We start from the raw sequence: 15,730 nt of genomic DNA on the forward strand, positions 1-15,730 counted from the left end.
ATAGAATCCGCTTGGTCCGTGAGATCTTCAGGAAGGACTTTTCTTGATTCCATTGACATCACAGGCACGGAGCTAAGAGAGGGGCCTTCTCTGTGGCTACTCCCAGGTTGTGGAAGACCCTCTCACAGGAGGCTAGGCTGGCCCTCTCCTTGCAGTCCTTCCAGCAGCCATTGGCAACCTTCCTTTTAAAACCCGCCTTTGATCTGCGACTGCCCTGGCAGGACTGGAATTTTTGGAAGGGGTGCAGCAATTTTTAATCATGCTTTAAATGTGTTGTAACTAGTGACACTTCAACACTCTTTAGGTTTAATCGTGCTTTAGTATTAACATCTTAAGCTATTGTTACTTTAAATATATGTATTTTTACCTGTTGTACACCATTTTGAGTCCCATCATGGGGAAAGGAATAAATGAATGAATTATGTAATAGTCCTATAGAATTTCCACATCTATAAACAGACTACAGCGAGAGTGAGCAAAGCGGTCCTTCAGCTGTCATTGAACTGCATCTCCTGTGGTCTCTTTATCATATGCTGTTGTGAGTAGAACTTGTTTTAAAGCTGATGAGAGTCACAGGCCAGTAACTGCAGAGCTCCTCCTGAACTCAGAAATTCATTAAGACTATAAAGAGTGTATTGGATCACACCAAAGGCTTATCCAGACCAGCATTCTGTTAGCACAGACCCCCAACTTAGATGCCCATGGAAAACCCGTTTATGGTTGCATTCCCCAAGAACTAGCACTTGAATACATACGGCTTCTGACAAACACAAGAAGACAGAAGGGGGGGGGTGTCTCTACCTTTAATAATGGTATGGAAGAGGTAATTTCAGCAGGTGTTGCTTACCACATGCTACACCTGAAATGCTCTCTGCCACATAATTATAAAAGACATGGGAGCCCTGACTTCTTTTCAAGCGGCCACCCTTTCTTTTCATCCTGAAAGTAATATGTGTGTTATGTATTGTCAAGTCACATTCAACTTACAGCAAGCCTAACAGAGTTTTCAAAGTATTCGAGATATTTAAAGAATAGTTTTATCAGTGCCGCTACGCTACTCCATGGTTTTTCTGTGTCTGAGGAGGGATTCAAACACAGATCACCTGAGTCCTAGTCCATCACTCTATCCACAACAACATACTGGATACCTGAAAGTAATATACAGCTATCTAAAAGGTACCAGAGTTTGTGACGTTCCATCTTCCATAGTTCAGCTAGGAAGTTTACTTTTTTAAAAAATAAAATATTTTTAAATATTTTAAAATAAAAATAATTTATGGAATTACCTTTATTGTATGACCTTGAGTTTGAGTGTTATAAAGGAGATAAACTGCCTATCCATTTCCACTGCAGGATGCATAAATTCATATTTTTATCCTCTCTCCTTCCACTTGTGTAATCAAAGAAGCATCATACAGTATGTTGGTACCTTTCTCTATAGGGAATTGCCCCATGTTGCCCCCAATTCACTTTCCACTTTCAGTACCTGTTTCAGCTTTACAAAATCATCATCTTAATTAAACTGCAGACCTGGAAGGGACCCTATGGATCATCAAATCCAACCCCTTTCAAGGAGGCACAGTGGGAAATTGAACTCCCAACTTCTGGCCCTCCAACCAGATACCTTAACCACTGAGCTATCCAGAAGTTCATTATTTTGGAAGTGCAATTACAAGACTTATAGTGTCACAAATGTGGAGACAGTGTAAGGTATGAAAATATTATAATACTAGTATTTTGCGGGGGAGGTCATCTAGAGATTTGGAGTACTGTCGTCAATATGCTGATGACATACAACTATATCACTCCTTTCCATTAGCAGTGGAAGCTCTCTGGTCCCTGGAGTGGTGCTTGGCCTCAGTTATGGACTAGATGAGGGCTAACAGATTGAAACTGAATCTGGACAAGACAGAGATCATATTGTTGGGAGGGGAGTCTGCCCAGCTAGTAGGTATTTTGCCTGGTCTGGATGGTGTCATACTCCCTCTAAAGGGCCAGGTCCAAAACTTAGGGGTGCATCTGGATGTGGCACTCTCCATGGAGAAACAAATATTGGCGATGACCAGGTCTGCCTTTTTCCATCTCTGACAAGATTGCAGAGTTGTGACCCTTCCTGGACAGAAAATCCCTGACCACACTGATTCATGCATTGGCAGTCTCCAGGATTCATTCTTCTATGTGGGGGCTGCCTTTAAAGGCAGTATGAAGGCTGCAACAGCTGCAAAATGCAGCAGGTAGGCTTGTGTTGGGAGTGTGGAAATATGACCATTTTTCTCCAATTCTGGCATATTGGCATTGGCTTCCTGTTAGCTTCTGTGCCAAATTCAATGTGCTAGTATTAAGACTCTCTGGAAAAGATGCTGATGTTGGGAAAGTGTGAAGGCAGGAGGAGAAGGGGACGACAGAGGATGAGATGGTTGGACAGTGTCATCAAAGCGACCAACATGAATTTATTTATTTATTTATTTACAATATTTTTTAGCTGCACCATTGCCACAACTCCGGGAGGCAGTGGAAGACAGGAGGGCCTGGGGTGCTCTGATCCATGGGGTCACGAAGAGTCGGACACGACTAAACAACTAAACAACAAAATATTAAGTTATAAGCCCTTCATTATGGACGGTCACAAGAGAGCCCCAGAAATCTACCACCAGGAACTGGTGTTTTGTTTTGTTTTTGGTGGTGGCTGCAATGTTGTGGAATGCACGTTGCCTGTGGATGTAGACCAGGTCCCCTCTTAACCCTCTGCAAACATGTGAAATCCAGAGTTTTTAAAGGACTTCAGAAACTTCCTCCCCCTATGATTTTCTTCCTGCCCCATTTGTATTAGTTTGCAGTTGCCTTTGGGGTTTCTTTTTTCTCATTGGTTATTGATTTGAATGGTTTTTTGCTGGTAGATGAGTACATGGGCTGTTTATGTATTTATCAGTTGTGAGCTGCCCAGAGTAGCGGCTTGCCACTAAATGGACAGGATATAAATGTAAGTAATAAAATAAATGAATGGTTCCCAATATGGAATTTGCACTTTCCACAGGAACTGCACAACTTTATTGAGCCATTCACCCCAACAACCTGAAGTTTGTATTCTTCATCATTCAGCACCAAGTCTGACCCCATTAATATATATATACTTTCCCCCCTATCAACGTCATTTTAGACCAGAGCCATTTTTTTCCAGACCAGGACTCTGTAGAAACCATACAAATCCCTAACAATGAAATAGGTTGATTCAGTTCATTTGGTGTTGTCCACAAAACATGGCCATTTCACTGATCACACAACGATGATCAAGTTGAAAATCTCTAGCCCCAACAGGGATTTCTGGATGACCCCCATCATTTACAACGACTATGAGAACTAAATCTCCTGTTTATACTTACTGTTCTTTTACTAGTTAGTTGATCTATAAAAAGACATGTCCTTTTACACAACAATGGCTTAGCTTCAGGAATTTTAGGTGAGGAAGACTCTTAAAGTCTTTGGGAAATTCAGTGTTATTTGTTATTTCTAAGAACATGTGATGTACTAGATCAGTGTATCATATGTTCTTAAAAATAACAAATAACTCACCTTTGAAGAAGTTCCATTGATGCTTTAGTAAGGCTTGTCCCTTTAGCTCTTTGATAATTTCCACTAACTAACCCACAGAAAATATTTAATCTAACCAGCCTGTATGATTTCCTGGATCCATTCCTCTTGCCTTTTTAAAAACTAATGTTACCTTGGCCAGGTTCTAGTTTAGGATTAAGTGTCAAATAACATTTTCTATTAGATAGCAGTTGCAGGTTTGTAAGACTGACCTTCATCTTGTCACCACTCGTTAAACCCAATCCCGAAAATAACACTTCAGGCATAGGTGATCTGTGCTACATCATTTACAGTGAACTATATAAATTATTCCAATCTCTCTGCAGTCTCATTGTCAACTTCTTTCTCACTCAACAGCCCTACACATGTACCTATGTCATATTTAAAGCAATGGTGGGTAATGCAGAACTCACCAGATGTTACAACTCACATTGTAGTCTAACAGTCAGTAGCGACGATATGGAAGTTGATGCACAACAGACTTGTCTGTTGGCATGGATTCTTTGAGATTCATTAGCACTTTTCCATTTTAGGCAAAAACCCCATTTTCTTAAGGAAGCTATCTTTTTCTCCAGTGGCTTCCCTGACATTGCTTAATCAGTTTTCCTGGTATTTGATTACTGTATATGGAGTTGGCAGATTTTAAGAAATGCATACACATAGATTGGACAGAAGGGACCTAAGAGCTAATATATGCACAACTGATATGGAACAGAAGCAAGCTGAACTCAAGTAGCACTCCTGCTGACAATTTGGGCAACTACTGTAATTGGATTTAATAGGACCCTTCCCACACGTGAGGTATACATTTTACTCGCACTTGTATTAATGTGGTTTCAGAGTTTATCTCCTTGACTCTTCACATCAATGTCCCTTTTTAATCCTTTTATTGGTGGGGGGGCTAAGTTTCTTTTGAAATCAGACGTCACTGACTTTCTTGGCATCCATTTGTAACAGAATGATGTCCTACTCTGCAGACCACGCACTATTCATGCCACCACATGAGCACCTTTGGTAGCATAGAAAAGGATTTCTGACAGAAAACCTTGGATGGGGTCAGAATAACTTTTGGAACTCCTTTAGAGTTTTTGAAGTAGCTCAACATTCCAAATTAATCTGATGGGGATTTTCTGGAAACTCATCACCTCTAACACAAAACATATCACAGGCTAGTATCGGATGTCACATGTTGGGCTACTTTAGCATCTAATTTTTTTTCCCTTCGGCCATAGTCTGGAGTGTAGTTCATGGCCCCCAAATACACTCCTTAACTTAGAACACTTTGATGCACTACAGTGGACCCTTGACTTACAGACGGCTTGACTTACAGACTTTTTGAGTTACAGACTTCTCTGGCCGCAAAATTTAGGTTTGACTCGCAGCCTGAGAATTGACTTACAGACCAGAAAAAAAACAAAATGGAACAAAAACGGCCTGTTACGGGATTAATCGGTTTTCAATGCACTGTAGGTCAATGGAGACTTGACTTACAGACTTTTTGACTTGAGAACCGCCTTCCAATACGGATTAAGTTCTCAAGTCAAGACCCCACTGTACACAGGAGAACAGGCCAATGTTCTTGTAAAATAGTTAGCAATGCCTTAAGAGTGAAACTGAAGTAGCGGGTAACCAATACTGTACACTTGCCATCTCTTTAAGAGATCAGCGGCAGTGTGTGTGAAAGAGCAACATAACCCAACTACCTGCTATACCAGGTGACATTTTGTTCATCCTGCCCCTTTCTAAGAGGCCTGAAGATTTGATATAAGGAATGTTCGAGCAGTAGTCCATAAGGTTATATAGAACCTACCCTGTAAGTTCTCAACTACAGTTCTTCCACAAAGATCCTAGAGCTACTAAAAGTTCATCTTTCCCTTTCTAACCAGTTTCTATGGTAAGAAAATACAGAAGTGATGGGATATTGTAACAGGGTTGCAAATAGGATTTAACAGTATCTGTACTACTTTTGGAATGCTCTAATAAGGGAAAACAATTGTACACCAAAGTCCTGAAGGACCCATGGGCATGCAAGGAAGATGAGTTACAATAAGCCAAATTTATAATTGAAAAATATTACAGTGCATTTCTTGGAAGGGAATGGTTTGTCCATGTACATATATAGTGCAAAGAATTCAACCCACATGGCAAGTACATGATGGGGAATGAGGTGGAGAAGCGTGTGATATTTGGAGTCATGGAAGAAAAAGGTCTTTGTGCCCTAAACATGGTCAGCTGTTGATAACTACAATACTGTTCAGGAGTTGTATGTACAGTGGTGCCTCGCTTGACGACATTAATCAGTTCCAGCGAAATCGCTGTTGAGCGAAATCGTCGTCAAGTGAAATAAAAAAGCCCATTGAAATGCATTGAAAACTATTCAATGCGTTCCAATGGGCGAAATACCTGCTCGTCCAGCGAAGATCCTCCATAGAATGGCCATTTTCTGCTCCCTCTATAGCGAAAAATCCGTCCTAAAAACAGCAGGGAGCCATTTTGCACAGCAGGCAACCATTTTGGAAACCCGACAATCAACTGTTTTGATTGTTGTAAAGCGAAAAATCTGTTCCTGAAGCAGGGAACCAATCGTCGTAAAGCGTTTTTTCCCCATTAGAACATTGTTTTGCAATCGCAAAAGCAATCGCAAAAACCTAATCGTCGTGCGGATTCGTCGTTTAATGAGGTAATTGTTAAGCGATGCACCACTGTAACACAGTGGACCCTCGACCTACAGAATTAATCCATATTTGAACGGTGGCTGCAAGTCGAAAAGTCTGTAGGTCGAGTCTCCATTGACCTACAATGCATTGAAAACCAATTAATCCGTAACCGGCCGTTTTTGTTCCATTTTGGTTTTTTTCTGGTCTGTAAGCCGATTCTCTGGCTGCAAGTCGAACCTAAATTTTGTGGCCAGTCTGTAACTCGAAAAGTCTGTAAGTGGAGCCGTCTGTAAGTCGGGGGTCCACTGTACTGAACATTGTCCACCGCTATAATGAATTGTACTGACACTACCCTAGAAGCTTACAGCAGAAGAATCTTCAGTAAACAACACTTATGTCATTTTTCTCGCTAGTTTCCATCTAGAGTTTAAGGAAGCACAGAGCTCATGGATTTAGTCACACCTTTATTATTGAATTACAGAAGACTCAGTGCAAGAAAGAAAAATCAATTAGACCAGTTGGTTGAAGCATTTGCTTGTTTTTTCACCAGAGCTTATGTAAGAAGAGTTTTATGCCATGAGAACACCAAATTTAGTACACTAGTTCATTTTTTAAACAAACAAACAAACAAACCAGTTCTGAAACTTTGTCCAAAAGATTGTAGAGTTCTTTCTACAAGCAAGAAACGGAACTCTTTATACAGGTAAAAATTCTAGCCCAAAGAAAGACTGATAGCTAATTTTAAAGTATGACTGCACTATACAGCCCAGCATCGAATGTGTGACAACCTCAAGAGAAAGAGAGGCAAACCTCATCCTACATCAGTGCAGATTGAGCAGATGTTCTTGGTAACAACTGCAGTAAAGGTGAAAGGGAAACACAGCATTTGCTTTCTTTAATCATATGTATTTCTGAGCAACAAGACCTTACTTAGAGCCAAGCAGTAAACATAAAAATCTGTTTGATAAAATCAACTCAATGCCCTCAAATATATTCAGGATGTACATAATGAAGCTGCCTCAAAACAAACAAAAACAAAAAACTACCATTTGGTAGAAACAATTAGTTTTCTGTCACTAGAATTGAGTTCCCTCCCCGTTCCACACCAATAGCTTTATTAAACACACTGTACAACAAAAGGTGCAAAATTCACTCCTTCCTAGCCAGCCGGTAAAGAGCTGTTGTGATTCTCAGTAGGGTTTCTGTATGTTTGAGAATCCCAGTGGATACTGCTTACATGTGCTAGGAAGGAGTGAAAATTACACTTTTTGTTACACAAAGCAACAGTATTTCAGCTACTGGGTTTTCAAAGCTCCCAGATATTTATCTTTTATCATGCTGAGATAGTTTCCTCTTCATCCTTTTCTTACTAATTGGTTTATGTTATCTATATTTTGAAAAAAATGTTTGGACAGCTAAGCTTTTAGAAGCAGAGGAGCATTTGGTTTTATATGGGTAATTCTCACTGGTTCAACCTCCCACCCCCTGCTTTATACCTTTATGCTTGTGTGATTAGTGGGAATTTTAAAAATGTTAAAGTGTATATATAAGTCACTAGCGGACACAGTATATGGCACAGTCCACCATCAGGATATTGTACTATCAGTGGCACTGCCCACATACACAATAGGCCACTGAACTAATGCTTCCTTTCAACACAAACAAATGTCATGCAGCACACTAATATCACATGGCATGGTGCTTCTAAGCACTTCAACTTACCTCTATTCAGGAGAAGGTCTAGTAATGCAAATAGCTGCAGTCTATGAGACAATAGCATTGCAGATACCAACACTACAAGTTGCCAGAGACTGACTATTCTGAAATTCAACTGTACAATCACACTATCAATATTGCTTTTTCCAAGCTCCTTCCTTTCCTTAAAGAAACCTTTCCCAAAAGATGTGGCTAGTCATTAGTTAACATTCCTAGTAAGGTAAGATAGCTATATGGATCACAGTCATCAGCCTGAAGATATAAGGTACACTGCATAATCTTCCTGTTTTAACCATGGCAATCTAGTCAGTCTTAAAAGAATGGGCTGCACAAATCTTAAACCTACCTCTAAACCTTGCTTACTAGTAGTGCCTCCAAGGCAGGCCTTGATTCAAACAGCTGTTACATGGGCATCTGCTAGTTAGGTCAGGGGGATGGTAATTCTGACCATATACACTAGCAAATTCTATGATGGCCACGAGACTTGTAGTTATGCAAACACTCTGGGCACACTCATGTTGCTTCTTCAAAAAACTCATGTGGAAGAGAAGATATTCCTCTGTGTTTATGCATTTTTATGTTGAATTTATAATTCAAAACAAATTACCTGTAACAATTTAAGTTTTTTTAAACCAATTAACTATTCACAAGGGCATTATTTCAACAGCACTTTTAATGAAGAATGTTCACACTGATGCACATTAAGAGGAAGTTATATCACCAGCAAGTGTGTGCTTAAAATTAGTCACTATATTTAAAGTCTAAATATAGGAGTAGCATCTTTAAATTTGCTAATAGCCTATATAAGCATTCCTCTTCAGAGACATTCAGACCAATTGTCCAGTGTTGCTGATTTATCACATATTCTGATGAATTATAAGGAATTAAAACTAGAGTCAGAAATTTCATTAGGTCAACAACGGATCCTTCAAGGGTAGCAGAACTAATGCCAAACAATTCATTAAAAGAAACTTGAGCTTGGGGATGATGATGAAACTGGGAGTGGAAAAACCAGTACATGAAGGATTTAGCTCTTGCTAGCCTAGCCCTCACTTCTTGTTTCTTCAAGAATGAAGAAGTGTCAGCCAAGGTTGATATTTCTTCTAGTTCCACACATGACGTCTGCAGTGATCAACAGCCTAGAAGAGAAGCATAACAGATGTGTGAGATAACGTCAGAGTTAAGTCATAAGGAATGTACAGTGGTGCCTCGACTTACAAAAAGCTCCGGCCGCAAAATTTTGCTTCGACTTGCAGCCAGAGCTTCGATGTACAAACAAAAAAAGGCAGGGGGAAAGGACGGGAAATTCAAACCGTTGGTGGCGAAGAGGTTGCTACTTTGTAGCTCTTTCACCCCAACAGTTAGGAAAAAGGAAGCTCAGCCTCCTGGGCTTCCACCACTGCTGCCACCGCTGCCGGGAGGCAAGCCGCTGGACCATCCTGGCTGGGCTCAGCCTCCTGGGCTTCCAGCGCCGCCGCAACCACCACCACCGGAGGCCTCTTGGGGTTCTTTGCTGCCGTGACCACGCTTTCCAGGCTTCCCGCTGCTGTGACTGCCACCGCCAGAGGCCTCCCCGCCGCCGCCGTCGGCTTTCCAGGCTTCTCCGGCAGCGGCGAAACCCAGAAAGCCTCCGGTGGCAGCGGGGAAGCCTGGGAGGCCTCTGGCGGTGGCAGGGAAGCCCAGAAAGCCTCCAGAAGCGGCAGGGAGACTCAGGACGCCTCCAGTGGCGGTGGTCACAGCAGCAGGGAAGCCCAGGAGGCTTCAGACTGGTAAGGTGCTGCTTTTTCCTTTTGAAAAAGTTGTTCTGGGTGGGTTTTGGAGGGTAGGTTTGGGCTGGGGGGGTTATGTTTCTGTTTTTCTTTCTTTTTTTCTTTTCCTTTTCTTTTTTCTTTCTTTTTTTTTTGCGCAGTCCCAGTGTGGGACTTGCTCCAATGTTTACTTTTGGATTGGTTTTTTTTCTGTCCCTTGTGGGACTTGCTCTGTTTATTCTTTCTCTCTTTCTCTCTCTTTCTTTCTTTCTTTTTCTTCTTTCTTTCTCTTTCTCTTTCTTGTATTTTTTTTCCTTCGGCCAGAATGGATTAATCAGTTTTCAATGCATTCCTATGGGAAATGGTGCTTCGACTTATGAAAATTTCGAGTTACGGCCACCGTTCCAATACGGATTAATTTTGTAAGTCGAAGCAGCGCTGTATAACAAAACTTATTGGAAGCTTTTACATTAGACATTGGTTTTCTAAAGGAAAACAATAAACACCAGAAATGCTAGACTATCTATGGCACTATACGAGTGTGTTTATTAACACAGAGAAATCTCATTTACTCACATTGCACTGAGATGCAGTTTCCATGTTCTTACACCAGTAGCCAGGGCCACGGACACATAATTCTGACCCCAAAAGAGACGGTGTGGATTTTACACAAACTCCAATTTTCTGTAATATGACAGAGGCAACAATACCTGCATGTATTACTTATGCATGATAAAAATGCGGATCACAGTGTCATAAAAATGTGAATCCCACCATCTAATCATTAATGCTTCCAGAGGTGTCAATAAGCCATTTGGGACAATCAGTCAAGCAGGCTATCAATTCCACCCTTGTTCTGAACATGCTGTTGAGTGAGAATTTCAGGACATAAAGCCTTACAAGTCTCTTCTGTTCAGAGCAGTTCCCACCAGTTGAATATAGCCATATATAAACAAAGTATAACAGTTTAACATGACAATACTATAACATAAAACACCCTGGGTTGAAACATTGTCTCCCTATCGCCCCATAGTGCTTCAAGCACTCTCTGGGCAGTTTACAAGTTAATTATGCAGGCTACACATTGCCGCCACCCCCAAGTTGGGTACTCATTTTACCGACCTTGGAAGGATAAAAGGCCAAGTCATCCTTGAGCCGGCTACCTGGGATTGAACCCCATGTTGTGAGCACAGTTTTGGCTGCAGTACAGCAGTTTAACAACGCTCATTGTGGCCCCATTAAAGTATCCTTCAGTGAATGACAAATAAAGCAGTAGTACTTACACTACACACAAAAGCGGGGTCCATCACTTCTGTCAAGAGCTGTACAACTATTGGTTCATACTGATCCACAAACTGAATACACTATTGGAAGTGGAGGAAAAGAAGATATCAGGATACAGGGCCCTGTACCAACTGATTATGGAAATCAGGTAAAGCAGAACACAGTGCAACTAGGAGCTCTTTTTAACCATGTGCAGTTCTGCCTAAGTGAAAAATCTTCAGGGCCCACTGATTTTAGTGCAAGATTTATAACATGCAGTAGGTAACCTGATAAGCTCGTAAATGTTCTGGACAATGTCCCATAAGCTCTATTCATCACAGCCAATGGTGAAGCATAATGGGAGCTGTAATCCAAAGTAATCTCAGGCTACCAGGTTGTCTATCCCACCCTGCTATTTAAATTTTCTGTAAACACCTGAAGCTACACTGACAATTTTATCTGTGCCAGAAGGTAACACAGAATGATATTATATACAGGCACTCCTCACTTAACTACAAAGTTCCATTCTTACATAGCTGAGCAAAATGGTCGTTAAGTGAGGAGCTTAAAGGCAGAATCAGGCAGGAGCTAGCCAGAAGTGCTGCTGGCTTGGTGGGGGGAAAAAACTAATAAAAGCTCCCACATTGCTCCTGGCTGCTTTGGGCTCAGGCACTGGGCCTGCCTGATTTGGTAGCCGAATGAAACAAAGACAGAGAAAGGGGATTCCCTCCACTGCAGAACTGGCTTTAACTCCAAGCAGTGAAACAGGTAGGTCATTAAGTGAGGGGTGCCCATATATAAATTAATGTGTGTATACTATTTTTAGTTATAGGCCCTCAAAACAGTAAATATGCAATTATATAAATAAAATACACTTAAAAAATTTAATCACACAAACATCTTGTAAACTCAGTAAAATAAAAGGTAACTTAAGTACTTTGTCCTCCATGATAACTCGGTTCAGGGAAAAATATTTAAATCTTTTTAGGATTACCAGTACATGCTTACACATTACAGAGTTTGCTTTTCTCCATATGAGAGTGATATTTAGTGACAGATGGTATCACATTTATTTACTGCACTCCTATGCTGCCTTTCTCCCAGCAAAGAGGGAGAGGGACTCAAAGAGGGCAACAATGAATGAATAAAGAATAAGAATTAAAAACATGTAAATATGAATTTAAAGTTTAACAATCACTAAAATATATAAAAAGAAATCCAGAAATAAAAAACAAATTTAGAACACATTAAAAAGGATATATTGGCAGCAAACACAGTGGAACTAGCTAAGTTCAAATCAGATATTAAGTACCAAAAGCCTATTGGAATGAAAAACATCTTTTCAACTGATGCCAAAGAGAGAGAGGGTCAGCCTAGCCTCACAAGGGAGGGCATTCCATAGCCTGGGGGCATCCACCAAGAAGTCCCACTCCCTATTAAATATATATGTAAAAGTAATAGAACTGATAGAAAGGCCTAGCGGACAATCTTAAGACTCAGGGAGGGTTAAATGGGGAAATACGGTCTATCACATTTCCTCTTAATCACACCTCAGCATGTGGATACAATTTCTCCCTCCAATGCCAAACAGTATTCTAATCAGATTGCTGTTTGATCACTGCTAGTAGCAGTGAATGAACAATATGCTCAAAGTAAGGAAATCGCTTCTTTTCCTTAGCTGGGTGGGAAGTCTGACCAGCTTTTCAGGAGGGGCACGGGAAGCAGCTGAGTGCTGTGAATGGGACACACCATGGTCTGTTCATGGCTGCTATACTAAAACTGATCCACACAGTTTTATACAAATACTAAATGTAACCTATATTATACCATTCTAGATCTTCAATTTCTGGAGAAACTTGCTCTGTAGCATGACACTCTATGAAGCAGTTTCTGTGCAATAACCGACCTACAGCTGTAAATCTAGTATGCTATCAGAAGATTTTGAGGATTTTCAACCTTAAGTGTTCAGTTCCACAAAATGCTATTTTGAAAACGTAAGACCAATAAAAACATTTGAAAACGTAACAGAACAAAAATCTAACAGTCCAATAAAATACAGCTGAATGTAAAAACAGCTGCAACATATGGAAAGATGACAGTAGCATAAATAACATACTGTAGGCTTATAAAGTTCAGACAAATGTAAAATAGAACCAGTTACTAGAAATGGCTGAAAAATTATCTCAAAAGCATTTGACACACTTAGTGCCTTTGCTGCTTTGCAAATGAGTATTTTTTTAAAAATTTTCACACATTCTGACATTTAATAGGGCTATGTATTCTGCCCAGGAAGGACAAGTGTTGCTACTACCTGCATATTTCTGCAATACAAAAAAAGATTATTTTTGACAGTTGCAGTAATTTATGGGTATTGTCTCTTAAGGGTATTAAGGAACTGAATTTATTTACATTCGCTGTTCCTTTTGTGGGTTCTATGTTTTTATAGAAACCCAGCCAAATAATTTCACTAACAACTTTCTTCTACATAGAGTAGTAATTATGTTGCCTGACTGTCATGAGATACACTTTCCCCCCACTTTGCCCAGTATTCTCTTTGCCCCATTAGCATTTCACCTCAACTGAAGGAATAACTGATAAACCATAAAGACTGCAGAAGATTAATGCTTCCAGATCACAAATTCTCAGTTCCTGTTCCTTCGTTACGCAGGAAGGAAAAGCAGTAAGTAGAAAAACACCACAATACTAAGCCCACAGTAGGATTTTGTACTTTTGATTATTGCAATGCTTCTTATTCTACCTTTGCAGACAATCTTTGTAACACTTCAGGTGAAAGATTAAGCAGAGACCAAGGCAGTAGCCATCTATCCCCTGTAAGAGTTCACCTTAAACATACCAAATTACATTTCACTTTAAATTATGCATATTAAATGTTTTTACCTGATCACTAACGGAACGTGGCAAGAGCTGGCAGACTCCTTCAAGAAAAGTCTGGATTTCAGTAGTAGTAGCATTCTTTGACAGTTCTTTGTCCGCGTAAGCAACAATCAACTTGCACACATCACAAAAATTCCCAACTTCTGACTGTACTGAAACAATTTTTTCTGAGAATACAAAAAGGCAGTTTTATGTTCAGAGGGCCTCTCATAGCCACTAAAGAAATTTTTAAAAGCAACTTCATAAAAATAGATCAGTTAAATAATAAGCAGAGTACCTCTTGCATAGTGCTGGTTTGTTCAAATCTTACCTGCAGGCAATGCCTTATTTGTACAGCACTTCAGCATCACACAGACACTTTTTGGATCAGTTGCTTCTAACAGCATGTCAATAATAGCCTTCCCATAGATATCCACAAAGTCTTTACACTGGTCCCGGAATTGTTCAGGTAGCACAGAACAGACTTTCTCCATTGCAAATACCATTTCTTCCTAATACATGAGAATGGTTGTTATTAAATTTAAGTCACCTGTTTCTTAAGTAGATTACAAAACAAATTCACAAAGAAACATCAGAACATATAAAAACAGCAGTAAAATTGTGTGCGCATGCGCACATAGTTTTAGCCTGATATGCTACCACAATCCAAAATGGCTGCCTCTTCTACAGCATTTTAATGTATGTTAGTGTACAATACACAGATTATATCAAGGTGGGCAACTTTTGTAGATGGAAGCATGCTGCTTAAAGCGTGCTGCTTATATACCACCCCATAACGCTTCAGGCACTCTCTGGGCGGTTTACAAGTTAATTATGCAGGCTACACATTGCCCCCCCCAGCGAGCTGGGTAATCATTTTACTGACCTCAGAAGGATAGAAGGCTGGACACTGCACCATCAAAGTACTGACAGATTTCACTGGAGACTTTAAATAAGCACTTTTATTTTAAAACCAGTCATATGAAATCCACATACCTAAACTGCTCCTCAGGGAGATTTTCAGCTGTACAGTACAATTTCAAAACAAGGTGCATGAATACGCACTTTCATTTTTAAAGTGCAAGTACTTGTTCAGAGTGGATTATTATTATTATTATTTGGTTGTTGTCACAGTGAATGTAAAAGATGAATGGCACTTTTTCATATTGCTATGGTGACAAATTCATCACAAGTGGTTGCAGCACTAGGGACCTGAAGGTTGCAATAGCAGCTGGGAGGAATCAGTTTATACAATGACAATCCAGATTCCACTATGTTGCTGCTCAGAATTTCTAAGTGAGTAAGATGTTACTTGATTGCTGTTGAACAGACCACAAAAATGGTGCTACGCATGTGCCTTGGGGACGCCACTCCACAGCTAAGATGCTGATACAGAAAAAGGTCCTAACAGGGACACCTGTTCACGTATGCATGCCCAAATCTTAAATACTTTTGCAGAAGACCCTGCCTTGCTTACTGATTGAAGGCACATTTGGCAGCTCTTCTAAACAGGAGCTTAAACCTTGGGGAAATATACATAAGAAAAGGTTACCATTCAATTAGGCTAATCCCAATCTGTTACTGACTATAAAAGTTAAATGCGGTGGTTTAAATCAGGTCCAGAAACATACTAGTATATGATCAAACAAACAGAACTGAAAACTTGGTTTTCTATAAGCCAAGCTGAAACTCCCCAGTCCAAGTTAATAATCTAGAGCAGTGGTTCTTAACGTGGGCGATAATGCCCCCCAGGGGGCAATTTCATTTTTCAGGGGGGGCGGTAGAATGAAAAGGGGCGGCGTGGGGGCGCTGGAGCAGAAGGGGGCGGTAGGGGGGCGCTGGAGCAAGCCAAACCTGTAAAGATGGCTGCAGCCTTTTTACAAT

The 15,730-nt window shown here is 40.4% G+C and overlaps 1 protein-coding gene across 2 annotated transcripts in view; it reads right to left on the reverse strand.

Annotated features, from left to right (window-relative positions):
• Positions 1–6,696: 6,696 nt before the first annotated feature.
• Positions 6,697–15,730, reverse strand: part of LOC110073677 (prosaposin) — a 33,800-nt gene continuing 24,766 nt past the window's right edge. For both annotated transcript variants that reach the window (XM_072995226.2, XM_072995227.2), the window contains exons 10-14: positions 14,178–14,358; positions 13,871–14,034; positions 10,993–11,073; positions 10,286–10,393; positions 6,697–9,100 (exon numbers count right to left, since the gene is read on the reverse strand). In XM_072995226.2, the coding sequence (XP_072851327.2) occupies positions 9,065–9,100; positions 10,286–10,393; positions 10,993–11,073; positions 13,871–14,034; positions 14,178–14,358 (570 nt within the window). In that variant the 3' untranslated portion in view covers positions 6,697–9,064. The remainder of the gene's footprint in view (positions 9,101–10,285; positions 10,394–10,992; positions 11,074–13,870; positions 14,035–14,177; positions 14,359–15,730) is intronic.

This window comes from Pogona vitticeps, chromosome 3, assembly GCF_051106095.1.
Source record: "Pogona vitticeps strain Pit_001003342236 chromosome 3, PviZW2.1, whole genome shotgun sequence".
NCBI lineage: Eukaryota > Metazoa > Chordata > Lepidosauria > Squamata > Agamidae > Pogona > Pogona vitticeps.